Source organism: Falco punctatus, assembly GCF_963210335.1.
Source record: "Falco punctatus genome assembly, chromosome: 4".
NCBI lineage: Eukaryota > Metazoa > Chordata > Aves > Falconiformes > Falconidae > Falco > Falco punctatus.
In genome coordinates, this window is record NC_137583.1 from 89535799 (window position 1) to 89554349 (window position 18551).

Sequence of the window (18551 nt, forward strand, 5' to 3'; positions counted from 1 at the left end):
GAGTTCATGCAAGCATTTACTATTGCTACTCTTTGGCTGATGGATTTTAATTTATATACAAAGTTCTGTGTAATACTAAAATCTTAGGATGTAGACATTTTATTTAAAGGACTCCTTCAGGTTCATGTGTGTATGTGAACATGCTAGGAAAAACTTGAGCACGTTAAACAGTTATTATCACAATTGCATGTGTTATGCCTGTACAGTGCTGCTTCAAATGTTTTTCTTTATGTTTTTATATTCTTAACTCTGGGTCATCACAGTCTTTCTGTAAAGATGGCAAGAGAAGGTAACCTCTGCAAATCATTGTATGATTCAACTAGTTTTTCAAGACTTGTTGCAGTTTTTCTGTCAAGTGTGGGGTTGATTGAGCTCCTGGGTCTTTGCATGTACGGTAATTCTGCTGAAAAGAAATGTTTACTGTTTAATAGTCTTAGACATGTGTTTTTACTTCTTTAATTTTTAGGTGCATTGAATTTCAGTCCTGATACTGCTGATTCCACTTCAGGAGAAAGACAACCTACAGATCTAAACTGGGTGAATAAAGATAGGAAAGATCCTAACAGTAATCAGAATAGAAATAATTTATCATTTCCTAGTCTGTCCTCTGAAAGAGGTATAGATTTTGAAAGCTCTTCCACAAAGCATCATGGCTTTTGTAATCCAGAAAGTCAATATGGGAATTCTGAAGAGTTCCACCAATATTTTGGTGCCAGTAAAAGTTTGAAGAATCGCAACTTGCAAAGCCACAGGTGGCACAGATCAAGAAACGATAGCACATGTACTCGAAGTAAGATAAGACAAAGTACTGCTGATGCTGGTCCGGGCGTTTCAGATGCTGCAGTAGTACCTGGGAGAAGACCACCTCTTAGAGGATACAGTGACTTGCTTTCCTCAGAGAGTGACAGGGAGGTACCTAATGCAGATAGCAGAGGAGCTAAGCCAAAGAAAACACATCTGATGCATGCATCTGGAAGAGGATTCAGGGAGAAGGGAAAGCAAGTACATGACCGGGAAAAGAGAGTGAGCTCTAAACAGAAAGCAGAGCTGTTTGAAAATGTTCCATCTTTGGATTTGACTCAGTCTGACTCTTCAGAATCATCTGTTGGAAAGGCATTCTGCGATGCACCTGTTGGTAGTGGGGATGAGCAGAAAGGCTACAATTACGTAAACAAAAGATATCCCCGGAAGCCTGTATGGAATAAACCCCCAGCAGAAAAGGAGTGTCAGAAAAGACGTGATTCTCACCGTAGTAAAAATACAAAAGTAGGTAAGAAGTCTTCTCTTGCGTATACTCCAAAAGATAAAAATGAGAAGAAGAAAGAACTCTCTGTTCACAAAAATGATGAAAACTTGACCAGTGAAATCAGGCATGAATTGTCCAGTTCTGTCAGATGTAATGGAAGAAAATTCCTGCTAAAGGGGGATCAGGCACCTGCACTTCATTTCAGCTGGACCCAGTACTGGAAAAAGCAAAGTGATGTACCAAAAAACAAAGAAACTCATACAGGTAAGCTTTCTAGACTGTCCTGTACTCCTGTATTAAAGATACGATCTTGAATAATTTAAACTGCCTTCCTATTTGAGTAGCTGAAGAAGCTTATGATTTCACATTAGATCAGTATCCGTTTCAGAGGGCAGATTAAACGTAAATGTGTGGTTTCTGAGTGGAGACGTGTTCTGTAAGTTTACTAGGGAAGAACTGATTTTGTTTAAAGTTTTCATTTATTTTACTACCAAACTGCAAAAGATGGCCTGGTCAGGCACCCTGTTAAAACATGTATGTTGTGGGAGCGAAGAGTAAAATAGTGAGCATGCTGGACAATGGGACTTGAGAGGGACAGTCAGTCCTAAAACTGATTTTTGCAGAGTAAGTTTTCTCATGTTTTATGTAGAAGTAGGAAAATGCCAAATAGAGGAACTGTATTCTGGTTTTTTTGGTTGTATTTTTTTTTTTCCAGTGGTAGTATCAAAAGGTAATTAGACATAGATAAAATCCCTGGGTACAATTTTTGGAAGTTGAGAATAGGAACATGTGACATTGACAGTGTAAAGCAGACCCACAGGTTTTGACTGTCTGAGTGAATTTTGTGCCAACTCATACCATTAGGGACTTAAAACATTAAATGGAAATCAGCTGAATCTCTTCAGTGCCACAGTGCTGGTTTCTGTTTCTAGCCATCTAGATAGCTTTTACTTACTGTTTTAGTTAAGCTTAAGCGTGCACTGAGAAAATAGTCTCATGTTATTCATAGCACCCATTAGAAATATTTGTGTTTTCTTGCAATAAGGAGAGGTATTTTCCATTTTTATTTTTTTTTTTTTTTTTTTTTGGCCTTTTACAGTTGAACAAGCACTAGGAATTATATTTAGTTGTTTTTTTGCAAAAAGCGTCTAAACCTCATCTGCTCTTGCCCGGAATAACAGAGATGGATAGACTAGCTCCTCTTACCTTCTCTGTGGTATTGAATTGTTTGAAGGTTTTGCTTCTCGGAGTCTCTTCTCTTTCAGAACTAAGAAAGTAGTAGCATAATCAGGAAGTGTAAGAGAGCTCCAGTCAGAAACTTCGTTCCCTTAGGAGAAACTCAAGGATCAAGATCTTCCTTGACACTAATTTAAATACCTTGGCTTTCTCACTTCTAGGTTCTACTTGAATTACAAAATTAAAGATAACTCAGTCTTTCTTCCAGTATTACTATTAAATAAAAATCATCATATGAAAGAAGCAGGAAGAGAAGTAGTAATCTTTTATAAGATACTTAAGGAACATCCCCCTCCAAAATGACAGTCTTTCTTTGCATGCTTTAGTTAGGAGCTATTTTGGAAGCAGTATCTGCCACTGTTTTCAGGGGACTGAGGCTGCGCTTTTTAAGTGTTTTATGGGACTGCTATCCTTTCTGAGTATGGTATAATTTTAGTTTTCTGGTGAAAAGAAGTATGTTTTAGGTGGGGATGCTTTCTTTGCAGCAGGTGATATTCATAGGGCACTGAAAGCAGAAATGACTCTTAAGTCTACTATCTTGTGGTGCTTGATGTAGGAGGGCTGGAAAAGAAGCTTGAAAGTGCTTATATCCTATTAAGGAGGGCAAAGAGTGTTAACACTTCCAAGTTTCCAGGCATCCATGGGCTTGCTTTCAGTCATGTGTGGTACAAGCACATTTTGAATTGATAAGTCATTTTTCTTCTGTTTTTTGTCCTTTGTCGTGAGTTCTAACTTCGCTTGCATTGGCACCATCTAAAAATGGTATGTTTTTACAATATAAGCTTGTAATCAAGAGATTTTAAAATTCTGTGGACTTAGATCAAATAGCATTTCTAAGGTGTATTTGGTAGCCTTACCTTGATGGGAGAGTTAATCTGGCAGAACTGAAGTTATGTGGTGCCTCTGTTGTGCTTGCACGTCTAACTGTTTTCGGGCTGTTTTGTCTTTCATATGGATTTCTTGCTTTATTTTCAAAGTACTTTTTCACATTCTCTCACATGGCTTAAAAGGCCCTGTGCTTTGGCTGTTGTTTCCCAGTTACTCCACTCCTAAAGCAGTCAGTTTGAGGGGTTTATTTCTGTAATCCAGGTACTTCACTGTTAATATTTTTGTGTGGTCTTCCAGGAATACTCGAGGATGGGGAATTAAATTTAATTTTGGCTGAAACTTCTGTAGTTAAGAGCTTTAAGCTTTTTGGTTTAAACTTTATGTGAAGGTAAATTTCCCATATAAAGGGATCAGTAAAATCTCAAACTTCTGCCAAATTTAAGACTATTAACTTAATTCATAAGATCAGAATGATTGCTATTCAACAGGAATTATTGTTGCCATTTTTATGGGAATCTTACACTCTTCCTGCTCTGAGACTAGAGAAGTACCAAATATCAAATGAGAATCTTCAAGGAGTAAGCTAGTACCTTGCTTGTAGCCACACAGGAAAAATAAGTTCTGTTATAATTTAAATGAAATCTTGGAATTAATTTTGAATTTTGTTTCTCAGCTAGCAGATGTTCAATGTACAAGTAACATATTCTGTTTGCAGGGTCACTGATTGAACAGCTGACCACAGAGAAGTATGAGTGCATGGTATGCTGTGAGGTGGTCCGAATAGTAGCCCCGGTGTGGAACTGTCAGAATTGTTACCATGTATTCCACCTGAATTGCATTAAGAAGTGGGCACGATCACCAGCTTCACAAGCTGAAGGTTGGTATTCTCTTTTGCAGATGTTTTCTCTCTCAAATATAAATAATGCCATGATTCATGTGTTTTGTATGTTGGAAAATGACTTATAAATATTGTTTAAGGTAATTAGTAAGCTGTAAACCAAGCAAGTTTTAAGTAAAAAAAATTTTTTTTCAGCATTCTTTGGATGCTTTTTATAATACTCCTAACTGTTTTGATTCCTTCTAGTATTCTAGCTAAAACTAGTTTTTAGGTTTGGATACATAAGTATAAGATTACTCAATGAAATCAGTACATCAAGATGCAAAGCTCTGTGGCTGTGTTCTGATACACCAAGAAATGTCTTATCCTCTCATATGTGCTTGTCTGAGCAGTCAAACAGAAACAGCAGTCCAGCCATTATTTGTCTGCTTTTACTCAACCACTTCTCAGATCTGTTCTTTGATAAACTACTCCTGAAATCCATCACTGGTGCCATGCAGTGAAACGAAATTCAGAGAAGACAGAGTTTCTGCATTTATCATTAGCTTAAACTGTTTCAGATTCTTTGTATTATATCACTTTTTGCAGCTTATACCACTACATGGTGGCCTCTGAACACTTTGGTCTAAGTTAAGGCTGAATTGCAGTCTCTGCTGTTTGCAGTTGTATGATATAGACACACTCTGAAGACCATAGTATTAATCTTTTCTGTACCCTGCTTGTTTAGCATTTACCATTCTTCCTGTGTCTTTCTGACTTTCTCTGGGCAGACTGAGGAAATAGTGTCAGCTGCTTCCAGGTGTTTGAGAGTTCTTGCAGAAGGGATTGGTGATAAAGTTCTTGGATTTCTGAAGTTGCATAGATGGACTTCTCAGTAGGGCTGCTCATGCTTCATACTGGCAATAGAAAGGAAGTTAGAAATACCAGTACAAGATTTGAAACGTAAAGGCATCAGAATGTTTGATTTTTGGGTAACTGAGAGTGACTACTGAGAACCTTTATTGCCTAGCTGTTTTTCGGTCATCTTCTTTGGAGTTCATTTTTCTCCCTGAAACAGCTTATTGCTTGATCAAAAGAGCATCTGCTTGTGTAAGGAAGGTTTTGCCTATCTGCCAAGACAGTGACCTTAGGTACTTGAATCCTGACAGCACTTCGAATAGCCGTATCTTTTGGCCATTTGCTTTTCATATAAGAATTTGTGGACTAAATATGTGACCATTTAGGAGGGGAGTTGAGCTAACCCTTAATTGAGATTAAAGGTGGTGGCCTCAGTAGAACTGATTGCATAGCTCCAGTGAGGACGCTGATGCATATTTCTTGACTTGCAAGGCCCTGCTACCCTATCTTGATTAGAACTTCTACAGAGTGTATTTGTTTTCTGGTGGCTTGTGTCAGTGTAGTTTCTACTTTTCAAACTTTGTATGTTGAGGAATTCACTAGAACCCTGGCAGTAATTATTGTCTACCAGAAAAGAAATAGGACACTGTAATCTACCTAAGTTGTTAATTCACTGTTTTTCTGGAAGAGGAAAAAAATATTTTTCTGGACGTGATTTACTTTAAATCTACTTCATTTTGAAAATGTAATGAATTCCAGGAAATTTTACCTAATCTCAGCACTCAAACTTTTCACTGCTACGTTTCATTTCCTGCCTAGTGAGAATATTTTGTTCATAAGATCAGTTTTGAGTGTTCATTCTTTTATGTTTTGAAGCAGCTGAATGTTTCGGTGAAAATGTCCCTTCATTTCAGGTCTTACAGAAGCTCTGTTTCTATGACATGTAGTAGGAGGCTGAAAGTTGGATGAAGTTGATAACATCCTTGGTGGGGTATCTTCTCATATAGTTCTGTTTTCCAGATCAATAGTATGGGTATCTGTTATGTGGGAAAAGCAGGTGCAGATCACTTGGGGACAAGGCACAACATTCAGCAAGTGAAAGCTTTGGCTTCAGTGAAGGTGTAGCACTGCCACAATGGGAGCTCTGGGACACCAGGGCTAATCAAATGCAGACTCAACACAACAGAACCCTGCTCGGGAATGAAGCTCAAAGGAATGCACTGCAGTGCAGATTAACATGTACATATGCAGTGTCCTGTGTTGCTCATTAGTGAACTCACTGCTGTAATGCAGGTGCTGTTTTCTGAATTCCAAGGTCTGCAGCTGGTTGTCAGATTGGCACCTGTGCAAAGGTGGGTGCAGATGAGGAGGGGAAGTGAACTATGCTGGGGTGGGAAGAAGGGAAGAACTATCCTAGGTTACTGTAAGACAGTTTTCTCACACCTGACAGTATCTCTTTCCTTGGAGACTTTCAGGTATGTTATACTTAAGGTGTCTTCCCTCAGAGATGATTTTGCCTTGTCTTGATGGTCATCTGAAAAATGACTTTTAGTTTGGCCAAATCAAGTGAAAGAATCTCCTGATTATCATGGGGAGTCATAGGGCATTGCTTTATTCTTGGTCTGCTTACTTGTGGCTGACATCCATCGTTCAGAATTTCTACAATGTAGACTGTCAGCAGCACTCAGAACTAGAGAACAGATTTTCATTGTGTATTAGAGATGTCCTAGTCAGGAGGAGGATGAGGAGCCTCTGATAGGCATCACTGCCAATATGTGAAAAGATTCTTGCCTGTAAGGAAGAACATAACTTTCTCCTTAGCAAGCTTTTTTTCTAACATTTTGAATAATTGGTGGAATGTGACCCATGGATATTCTCAGCTAAGGTCAATCTGACAAAAATGCCTGCATTGCACACAAGTTATTTTACTTTGTTATGTCTGTAAAGGGAAAATTGTTGTCTCTTGCCCCCTTCTTCCTCCTGCTTCTTTTAAAAACTGATATGTCAGTGGTGTTTGACCTATGCCTTTATGCTGATGGAACAAAACATTAAGCCATTTACTCCCTTCTTTGCAGGGAAGGTGGTTTTACTGGCATTACTCATTTTGGTTGGAAGGGCCAGAGACATTTGAGTTATTACAACTGTTTCTGTATTCTACCCCCTCTGCTGCCCCAACCCTCCACTTCCAGATGAGCTTGTGGTCTGTACCAGTCTGGTATTGGCCTAAAAGATGGCTTCTGAGTTTCAGTGGTCTGAATATAAATCTACTTGACTATTTTTTTTCTTTTTTCCCTTTTTACCTTCAGCCATGCTGTTCAAGGGCTGAAGCTGTTCTGTGTACTTTGGATATTACACAAACATTACCACTTTTTTTGTTACTGGGACAAAAGCTTTTAATTGTGTCCAGCTGAGAAGTCAAAGCAGTAATTTACTGATACTGATTATCTCATTGGAGAGCTACATAGCACCTTTTAGAAAGTAACATGAAACTGACAGTGTTGACTAGTATATTCTGCTATACCTGAGGTGATTGAAATCTTCTGTTTGGAGGGGGGGGGGTTTATGCACCTAGCATTGTATATATGTTGAAAAGTCCTGCTGTACTGCTGCTTTTGGAAATGTAGCTTTTTAGCATTCACTCTTTATTCCAGCAGATGTGTTTGGATCTTTTCTTATGTAATCACCTATGACTCATCATGTAAAGAGGAAAGTTGCTTGTTTGAAACTGCACACAAAGATCCATAATCTGTATCTATAATTCCCCCTTTTTCCTACTCAAGGTTCTCTGGAACCCGTTAATCCTTTGCAAGTCTGGAAACTGAGCAGATTCTTCACTGTGCCTTTATGACAACAGGTATACAGTAGGAAGTGGCAGGGTTCTGGGCTGCTACAACAGACGCAGATTTTTTGTGGCTGAAAGTGCTAGAAATAGGGATGCTTGCAATATGTGTGGGAAAAATAATTACAAGCAAGGAATCTTTATATCCCAGAAGGAGGGAGAGGATAGCAAATACTAAATTTATAAATGGCAGTGAGGTGTGTTTGATTTTGCTTAGACGACTGTTCTAGAGTCTTTGGATTTCTGCCTGCTTCACTGCTACTCAGTGAGAAGATACCTGAGAGTGGGATGTTGATTCTGTAGGGTCATCCTTCTCTCTTTCTTCAGTAATCAGGATTCGTAAGGAATGGTTACAGGACCACTCCTTACAAACGTGGATGTCGGGAGTCATCCTACAGTCATTCTATCCTTCAGTAATTGTGTCTGAATCCAGGAAGAAAAATTTTATATCTTGCATTCTTAGAGGAAAACAACTGTATGCCCATTGTGGGTGGAGCCACATCCATGTAGTTACGTCTTAAAGGAACCAAGGATAATCAATAATTAAGAAGCACAAAATATATCTTGAAAGGCTGTTCTACTTGGACCCTTACTATTCTCTAGAGAAGCTGTTTGTAGAGGACTAGACATCCTGCTCTGGGAGAGATGGCGATAGAAGAGGCCTTCTGAAGCTTACCTTCACAGCTTTTGACAAAGGTAACATGGAATAACAGTGAAAGAAATGTTGATAATGTAATAGTTAAGTATACTTTACAAAGTAATCCTGGAGGGAATCCCTTAGGGTTTAGTATGCTAGCTTTGGGATGAGCCACATAAGGTGCTTTGTCAGCAAATACTGCTTTCAGTCCTCTGCTGCCAGTTTTTATGTGTAGCTTTTAACACTTCTTTCTAAGATGTTTCTGTTAGTAGCAGTCAAAAAAAAAATAATATATTGGTCAGGAAATGCAGATTCGTCTTGAATGTGAGAGTGTACTCCTTGAGTCACTGTCCCGCAGCTACTCAGCCCACAGTTGTACGTGCTCTGCAGCAGTCTTGGTGGCACAGTGATACGAGCCAGGATGACAAGGGGCATGAATAAGCAACAAGTATTGAAAAGAATAGACATGCTTTAGATAGGCATTTCAAGTCTGTCAAGGCAGTCTGTAATCTGGGTAATTCCCAGTTGGTGAAAAGTCACCATTGTGCAATATGATGGTTAATGTAAGAGGTCTCCGTTTCAGTTGATAGTGAGCCTAGGTGTGCCTGTTGTCTTGTCACACATAGGGTTTTCTGCTTGCAAGCCCTCCTGCATTCATAACATGAAAATATCGTAAAACTTGGTCAGATTCCTTAATCACCAAGAACACAGCTTTATGAATTTACCAGCACAGAATTGATTGGGTAAGAGTGACAGTAAGAGCTAATCAGTTTATATATTTTTATTTATATATATATACACATATAAAAAATCTCAGTTTCTTCTCCCTTTCCTCCTTTATGTTCAGTGATGCTCTCACACTGGTATTCTTCATAGCCAGATTACATACTGAATTTGGGAAACATCTTCATGGATGTTGCTTTCCTTAACACTGAAGTTCTTCCTTTACTGCTAAACAACACCCTCCTGAAATGCAGAAGCAAAACCCTACTATTTAATAAAATACCAACTTGAAGAATAATGTCCTAGTCAATAGCTAGGTATTGTCACCTTTAAATTAATTACAGTAGACTATTCTGGTTTATATATTACTAATTTATTCTGAACATGAAGCAATACTAAATTGGTCTTCTACAAGACATGTTAACTCAAACATGAGAGGACAGTGAAAAGAAAAATACAGGTTATGCTTAAGACTGTAGGTAATTATATTTTTCTCACCAGTTTCCCATGCTTTAGCACTTTTTTTCCTCATAGAAAAGTGTTTTCTCATCCCAGTAGAATGTCTTACAACAGAGTACACGATAATAGAAGAAAAAGTGGAATTTCAAAATTTGTTCTTGCTTCTATATAAAGTTGGAGCCTAGTTGCATGAAGTACCACTGCTGTGTTTATCTTGATACTGTGTAAAATGCATTTTTATTAACATGCTTTCTCACCACTTCTGAGTAAATGGAAAAACTAGTTTGGTTGCAGCTGTGGTAAAAAAAGGTGAGAGCATTTATTCTAGGTTTGCAAATTAGTTCCTTTATTTACTTTTAAGTCATTTTTATCTTTAATTTTTTTTGTCTACAGATGGTAATAGTGGTTGGAGATGTCCAGCTTGCCAGAATGCTTCTACGCAAGTTCCTAAAACTTACACTTGTTTCTGTGGTGAGTTTCTTGCGTGCTTTTGTGAAGAAAAACGGTTCTGTCATTTTGATAGTTGGGTTTTTTTAATTTGGAATTCAGTATGGCTGCTCATTTGCTGACATCCCTGAAATCTGACCATGTTTAAAACTATTGACACTGGAAGGTGGCTGCACAGAGAATCACACATTAAATTGTAAGTGATATTTTCATATCACTATGTAAAAAGAGTGATTTTTATAGAATAATGATAATTTGGGCTGCCATCTTACAAGCTTTTTTCTGTCGAAGGACTGAAATAACCTTCATGTGTTATGTCTGTCTTTGTGGCAAGATACACCAAAATAATACACAATTCAAGCATACAACCATCTAAACCTTTAAAGTGATGTAGCAGTTTCATCATTTATGTTGATCAGGGACACGTACAGGTTAAATAGGAAATAATATTCAGACTTTTCAGACCTTTTTGGGTACACATTTAATAAAAGTGGTAAATGAAGTGAGTATAACATTGACTAAGCTGTAAATATATGACAAAAAGGGAGAAATTATGTTACTTAATTGGATACATGCAAATAAATTTTGTTTGGGATTTACACTTTCAAAATTGCTGTTGATATCGTGTAGCTTTCTTTTCCTTAAGTCTGAGTCACGGGGAAGTTTCACCTTACTTCCTACAAAACAGTGTTTTGGACTTGAGAAAGGCACTGGGAGTCAGTGAACTTGCCCTAAAGAACATTGGCTTATGTTGTAATAATTGACATTTTTACCTAAAGTTCTCTTTATCTAAATGTGTCAGTGAGTCAGTTAAGAACAGTGCAATCCAGGTAAGACAGTTTTTGTATGACAATGTGTGGAATCTTATGAGTATAGAGATAACAATTCAGTTACATTGGGTGTTTTGATTCCAAAGGAAAATGACACTTTTAAGACAGGTTGTCCATCTGTTAAACAGGAAAGAAATTCTGCCTAGGCTTAAAGACTGTTTCATAGTTTTGGGAGACCTACAGTAGGAACCTTGAGTTGTCCTTGGGGTTAATATTAGCAGAGCACCATGTTGGAACATAGGACTTTAATCTGTACTGATAATTTTACATTAATGACACAGTGTTTGGACACCACCAGTTGCTTATGCAAAGCTATCTTCCATTTGATGCAAAATACTAACTGTTTGTTGGGTGTGGTGGTGTGGGGTTTTTTTTCCACCATTCCATGAGGAAATTCCTAGCTTGCTTTTCTTCTGAGTCTTCCTTTCCTGGGTATTCAACTAGTTAATTGAAGCTCAGGTGAAAAAATGCCATTTGTGGTGTTTATTTGTGTTTTCCTAATTTGCTGCTTGTAGAATATGCAAAGGTGTACTAAAAGAGTTAAAATTATATAACCATGTCACCAAAAATACATTTTCTTAGTCTTTTTAGATGTTGCAACTCAAATTTGTTGGCTCAGTTGTTCTATTGTTAGTTTAATTCACCTCTTGCAGAGAGACAAATTAGGTTTGCATGTGTTAACCGTGGCAATTAACTTTGACCCTGATGGTCATCTCATGCACTGAGCTGTGGGATTTGCTAACAGTATGTCAGTTTAATTAAAATACGGTTTCAGCGCTTATCTGAAGTACAGAATACTTGAAGATAACATACTGGATTTGTGTATTCATCAAAATATCAACCTTTAATGTTTAGATTTATGTAGAGTCTGCTGCTTTTTAGAGAAATTACTTTTATACTTAGTCATTTCATTTGCCCGTATTCTGCATCACCTTCCCAGCTAGATCTTACTTTCTGGGAATGGTGTCTTTTTTTTCTTCTGTGTTGAGGCAGCAAGGGAGTTTCACCCTTTGTCTCATTTACTATGCAGCCTGACCAACTAAAGAGGACTTTTAATTTTCTTACATTGTATGAGTTTAATTTAATGTAAAATACCAACTACCTAAGTGCCTGCTGAGAGCATAGGAGGAAAGAATCTTCTGGAGCTTGATATTCCAGTAGCACTTACTTATAAAGAAGTTGAGTGTATATATCATCACTGAAAATGGAGAAAAAGTAAACATGTGGTGTCATCTTGTTTTTCAAAGAAGATATTGTAAATACAGCTTTTTCTGGTTGATGTAGTATTTTTCCCAAATTTAGTATTGTATTCAAGGCAATAAATATGTTTTTGTCTTTTGATATGGTTTAGGTAAGGTGCACAATCCTGAATGGAATAGAAATGAAATCCCACATAGCTGTGGGGAACTTTGTGGAAAGAAGAGACAGTGTTTGGACTGTCCACATCTTTGTAACATGTAAGTAAATGTTTATCATATGAATATTGAAATGATCTAGAGAAAGTTTCTGAAGACTGTATTTGGATTTTTTTTGACTATAGGATATGCTCGGGGCTGTATTTCGTTTATAGCTCATCTGAAGCCTGGAAGAAATGAAGGCTTTTTTTGCATTTGTATTTCTGAAGAGAGTTCATATGAGAGAATGAACAGAAGGTCAAGAAAAATAGTTGTAGCAAGATTTCCATCCATTTTAGGAACTGAACCAGCTGCCTGGCTTGGTTTCGAGAACTTTCATTGATGCAGAAAAATAATAGTCAATGGAAGTGATTTTAAACGTGTATCCAGTGGTCCACCAGATGTTCTAGGTACTGCTTTTCCTGTAATAGTGTTTGTGTAAGTTAATCTAAAAGCAGTGGTACTTTGTTAAACTGAAGGACTGCTTACTTCTATCCTTTCTTTCTTTTTCTTTCCTTTGGCTTGTAAGCTGTTGAGGATAAGAGGGCAATATGTATTTAACTATTTGTTGAGACCACTGAGTGGTTGAACCAGAATCCCTCATGGAGATCTTGGTCAGTATACATAACTTGGATTGATTTTGTTAACATTTATTAGTATAAATCAATGAGAGGCAAAGAACAGCAATTCTGGTTTTAGTTCTGGATATTTTCCTTTAGATCTTTTTTTAGCAGTGTGGTGGTGTAATATTGATAAGGTTAATAGCATTAGGTGGGTTTTTTCAATGTATAAATATGCGTGCTAGTCAGAAAAAATAAATTATGTTGTTTCTACTGTATCTAGCTTCATTTTTCAAGTATGGAAGTTGGTCTGTAATGCCTATTCATATTTCTGTTGTGAAAGTTCTAATAGTCAGAACCAATTGTTTCTGCTGTTGGTACACAATCAAAAACTTCAGTCATTCCAACAAATAGAATGGTTTGGGTTGGAAGGGACCTCTAGAGATTGTCTAGCTCCCACCCCCTGCCACGGGCAGGGACACCTTCCACTACTCCAGGTTGCTCCAAGCCCCATCCAGCCTGGCCTTGAGCCGTGCCAGGGATGGGGCAGCCACAGCTGCTCTGGGCAACCCTTGCCAGTGCCTCGTCACCCTCACAGTAAAGTAAATTCTTCCTAATATCTAATTTAATTCTCTCCTCTTTCAATTTAAAGCCATTCCCCCTTGTCCTATCACTACATGGCCTTGTACAAAGTCCTTCTCCAGCTTTCTTGTCGGCCCCTTTAGGTACTGGCAGGTGCTCTAATGTCTTCCTGGAGCCTTCTCTTCTCCAGGCTGAACAACCCCAACTCTCCCAGGCCGTCTCCATAGGAGAGGTGCTCCAGCCGTTTGAGCATCTTTGTGGCCTCTGCACTCCCTCCAACAGGTCCATGTCTTTATGTTGGGGGGCCCCAGAGCTGGACTCAGTGCTGCAGTTGGGGTCGCACAAGAGCAGAGCAGTGGGGGAGAATCCCTTCCTTTGACCTGCTGGCCATGCTTGCTTTGATGCAGCCCAGGATTCAGTTGGCTTTCTGGGCTGCAAGTGCTCATTGCTGGGCCATGTTGAGCTTCTCATCCCACAGCACCCCCAAGCCCTTCTCCTCAGGGCTGCTCTCAGTCCGTTCTCCGCCCAGCCTGTGTTTGTGCTTAGGATCACCCCAACCCATGTGCAGGACCTTGCACTTGGCCTTGTTAATATAGATTGTCTTCAGATTATCAACTAGATAGTCATTTCACACTTCTTCCAAGGTTTACTAAAACTCAGAATTTTGCTAGAACTTTACTCCGAACTTTTATTTAACGTGTTCTGTTTTAAACCTATTTCAACATTTTGAATGAAAGATTTCTGTACTCTTTGATACTTCTTTCCCACATTAGAAATACTAGATTTCTTTTCAGACTCATTTAAGAGCTACAGCATTTTTCTTAATTCATAAATCATTTTTGCTGTGGTTTGTAGCTGATATCCTGACTCAGCAGAACACTGATTCTGTTGGAGCCCAGCTGCTGGTCTTTATCTCAGGAGAGGCATATATCTGTGGAGGACTTTTTGGCCCAGTCAGAGGTAGATTCCTTAACTATGAGAACTAACTGACTGCAATTTGCTACCTGAAAGACTTTCCTATAGTGCTTGGAAGAAATAGCTGCTCTGTTGGAAGAAGGGTTTGTCGGAGTCAAGAAGACGCTCAATATGAGTTATGCATCTTGCTCAATTTTATTAGCTTCTAACACTACTTATATAGACTCGATACACATGCATATTCATAAAGCAGAAATATAATTGGTTAGTAGTCTCTAAACGTGCGCGGTTCTCACACCCCTAATTATCATGACTAAAATAAGCATTCTATCCATGTAGCTCATTGTGTCGCTGTGCTTCAGCCTTGTAGTTTGTTACTCCCTATTTTCCCATACCGGTCCCTATCTTTCTTGGCCCTGCACCTGCTTTCCCAGCAGCTGTAGCTTGTTACAGCCACGGCCTGTTGGCACAACATAATTGCTTGGGCTCAGGATTCAAGAATAGCTCAAGGCCACCCTTCTTGTTAACTTCAGCACAGCAACTTCAGTACAATTCTGGTTACAGGCCTATTCTGATACCAGGCATGGATTGTGCAGATCTTCAGAGATTCTAAGGCCACGCTTCTGCAGCCATTCTTCTACAGTGCTCTTTTTTTGTTGTGTTTTTTTTTTTTCTTCTTTCCTTTCCTAGTCTACAGCAGAGGCTCAGTCTGGCATTCTCTTTTGGGACATCTTCTGAACAGTGGAGGAAATACTTTGCCTCTTGCAAGCTAAAAAATTTGCAGTCCCTGGTAGTCTGATCTGTATCAAGAGCTGTGAAAATTGGGATGTTTTAAAGTTCCAATGTGCTACCAGTTTAAGTGTAGCAAATTCAAGAGTGTTACCATTCAACTTGTTGCACTTGAGTAAAACCATGCTGAGATCGTCAGTCCTGGAGGTATAGAAACAGCAAAGGTGCAAATCAAAATAAGGGGTGGTTTTGGCACTTTTTGACTTGTGATAGTGATCTGGTGGGTAATGCACTTTCAGCGTTGGTGTTACCCAGTTTTGGCCATTGCTCAGTGTGTGCTGGATACTTCTTCCTCCCATGTGGGAATCTTGGGTATTTATGAGGACGAGCTGCCTCCATCTGCTATATCAAAAAGCAAGTAGAAACCTTGTTCCCTCTTGCTGTATCAAGAAGTGGTGGAGTTAGAGATGTGGAGCTTTATCATCTGAATGCATCTTTGGTAGTCTATCTTACCAGCTCCTTCCCACTGGACAGCCTCAACTGATCTAGAAATCTGGATCATAATCTGTATCTGGGCAGAATTTTTCTTAAAGAGAGCATTCAAAGGTGGACTTGTTGCCATCAGGGCCAAGAGTGTTTCATGGTTTTTGCTTGTGTTGAGATGATCTTGGAACTCTTTTTTGCAAACACTTGTTTCTTTGGATTGTGGATCTGCTGTGTGCTTTTTTCCTTTGCTCTCACAGGTTCCCATAAGGTTTGAACCATAAATGCCATTTTGCTCACTGAGATCCTAAAAGCTTTTTTGGTCTGTCCGCCCCCCCCTGTTTCTGCATCAAATGTTTCGTGTCTTTGTCAAGACCTCCTGCCTCACAGTGTGATGGGACAAAGAATCCTCTGAGTTATTCCCGCTCTTCAGTCGTATGCGACTTTAGTTAATAGTAGGGATGTGTCCATTGTTACGGGCAGTGGAATGAGTCTAGTGCTGGTGTCTTGAGTGTCGGTGTGGCATTCTTGATGTTGCCCCTTCTGCAGTATTTAATCCCATCTATTCTGGGAAACCCTTTGCTGTTGATGTGGGACTCTCATTTAATAAGTCTGGCTCCATGCATTGTCTTAACGGTTGAGCAGACCCCTGTGTCTGTAGTCCATGAGGCTCTGACAGAGCTATCTGGATGAATCCCTGTTCATTGGTGTGACTTGAATTTGAGTCTTTGGAAACCTGCTTTTTGAGTCAGGGGGTTCTTGCTTAGTTTCTTACTTGTCTTTGTGGCTGTTGCATCAACAGAGTATGGAAGATTTAGATGCTTATAGCTATTCTCTGCTCTTTATATCAGCATGATTTATGCAGTGTCTAGCAACAGAACTGGAATTGCAGTATTACCTGAGATTTCAGAAACCACACACTTGTATCTGCAGTGCAGCTCTCTGATGTGGTGCTACCAGAATGAAACATTATCCTCTTTTGTCCTTATAGCAGACTGTCCTGGTTTCAGCTGGGCTAGAGTTAATTTTCCTCTTAGTAGCTGGTGCAGTGCTGTGTTTTGGCTCTGGTGTGACCTATGTTGACAGCACACTGATGTTTCTAGTTGTTGCTGGGTGATTTTTACACGAAGTCAAGGGCTTTCCAGTTTCTCAGGCCCTGCTAGCGAGAGGGCTGGAGGGGCCCAGGAAATTGGGAGGGGACACAGCCAGGGCAGCTGACCCAAACCAGCCAAAGAGGTATTCCAGACCATAGGACTTGTACTCGGTATATAAACTGGCAGGGGGAGGGTTGGCTGGGGTGGGCTGATCACTGCTGAGGGACTGGCTGGGCATCGGTCAGCAGGTGGTGAGCAACTGTATTGTGCATCACTTTATTGTTGTTTTTTTTTTCCCCCTCCCTCCTTCTCATTATAATTAATATCGTTGTTTCCCCCCCCCCCCCCCCCCCCTTCTAATTATTACACTGCTCTTATCTCAACCCTTGAGTTTCATATTCCTTCCTGATTCTCCTCCCTGTCTGTCTGGGGGTCTGGGGGGTGTGGTGGTGGGGAGTGAGAGTGCAGCCGTGTGGTACTTTGTTACTGCCCGGAGTTAAACCATGACCCAGAGAAACTTGTTCTCATTGCTTCACATTAGGCTGCTTGTATTTGCTCCTTCTGCCATATAGATGAAACGTGCAGAGTATGGGAGGTGGTGTATAGGTGGTGGTGGTCTAAACTTTGGGCTCCCTCCTGCTGCCTGCCTTCTGTATGCACCCTGTGAGGTGCTAGGCTTTTGTGAGTGATGGTCTGCTGTGGAGTGAGGGGCCCTGAGGGCAAAGTGACTGGTGATGTCATCTTCTGGTGGTGTCAGTTGTGCTGTTCCAAGTGCTGCTTAGGTGGTTATGTTATTCTTAATGTAATATGAATTAGCAAGTTTAAATGGATCAAAGTGGATTAAGATAACTGAGCATCTGTTTTCCCTTTAAAACTGAGTAAGCATCAGACTTTTGTGGCTGAGGAGAAAGAATTGGATTAAAACTGGGGAAAAGGTTTGGATCTAAAAGTAAAGAGATTAGTTTAAAATTGAAGTGATTAGTTTTATCAAGAAAACATTGAAAATATGGGGATTTTCTCCCCTGCTGTGCTACCTGTGTGGGAAATGAGACCTTCAATTAAATTGGAAGGTGACAAATTCAGAATACATCAAATACATTCTGCCTAGGCAGGGCATCTCCTTGCAAGAAATTGATGCAAATAAGTAACAAGATTCAAAAGAGAACAGATCCTGATATGGGTAATAAGAATGTCAAGAGCTGTCAGCATCACATAGATGCTTTTGGAAAGAATATTAAAGCTCATACCCTGGTTAAGAGAGATTAGGATGACAGCCAGGTTCAGGCAAGAAGTGTGTTGTGTGTGTGTGTCTAATTGGTCATGGTTTTCTACTTTGCTGTGGTAGACCATAATTTTTGAGGTATTTGTCTTTAAGCAATGTCTAAAATGGTGTAATGAGACCTATGCATCCTATGTATTTTCAGTTTGAATCAGAACTATGTTTTCTTAGATTATGTGACCTTGGTGGTTATGGCTTTCATATGATTTAGCATCTCTTTTATACTTGTAAGGTATGTCTGAAATTGGTACTCAGATTTTTAAAATGAGCTTACAGAGGTACGGCAATTCTTAAGCTTGTTGCCTGTAACAAGCTTACGCCTGTGTATTGATCCCCTTTATAACACTGGAATGATTTTCTGTTGAAGTGGTACTTTGGTTATTCATTTATGTTTGGGGGGGTTTTACGCGCGCGCACACACCCCGGCCCCACAGATTTCTTTAATGGTTGGCCAATTCCTAACTGTATTTAATCTATCTGACTTTTTTCTTTTTAAAAAAAATATAGATGTAATTGTGTTAATTTCCTTTACATGGTATAGAGTTTGGTTGGATCTTTGTGTGTTGTGTGGCACTAGCTAGCCCATTTTGGTGAA

At 39.3% G+C, this 18551-nt stretch overlaps 1 protein-coding gene across 6 annotated transcripts in view; it reads left to right on the forward strand.

Annotated features, from left to right (window-relative positions):
• NFX1 (nuclear transcription factor, X-box binding 1) overlaps positions 1-18551 on the forward strand; it is a 75224-nt gene that overhangs the window by 7535 nt on the left and 49138 nt on the right. For all 6 annotated transcript variants that reach the window (XR_013927334.1, XR_013927335.1, XR_013927336.1 and 3 more), the window contains exons 2-5: positions 467-1510; positions 4026-4187; positions 10037-10114; positions 12272-12377. Coding sequence is in view for 1 of the 6 variants with exons in the window: in XM_080382121.1 (XP_080238247.1) it covers positions 467-1510; positions 4026-4187; positions 10037-10114; positions 12272-12377 (1390 nt within the window). In the remaining 5 variants the exon portion in view is untranslated. The remainder of the gene's footprint in view (positions 1-466; positions 1511-4025; positions 4188-10036; positions 10115-12271; positions 12378-18551) is intronic.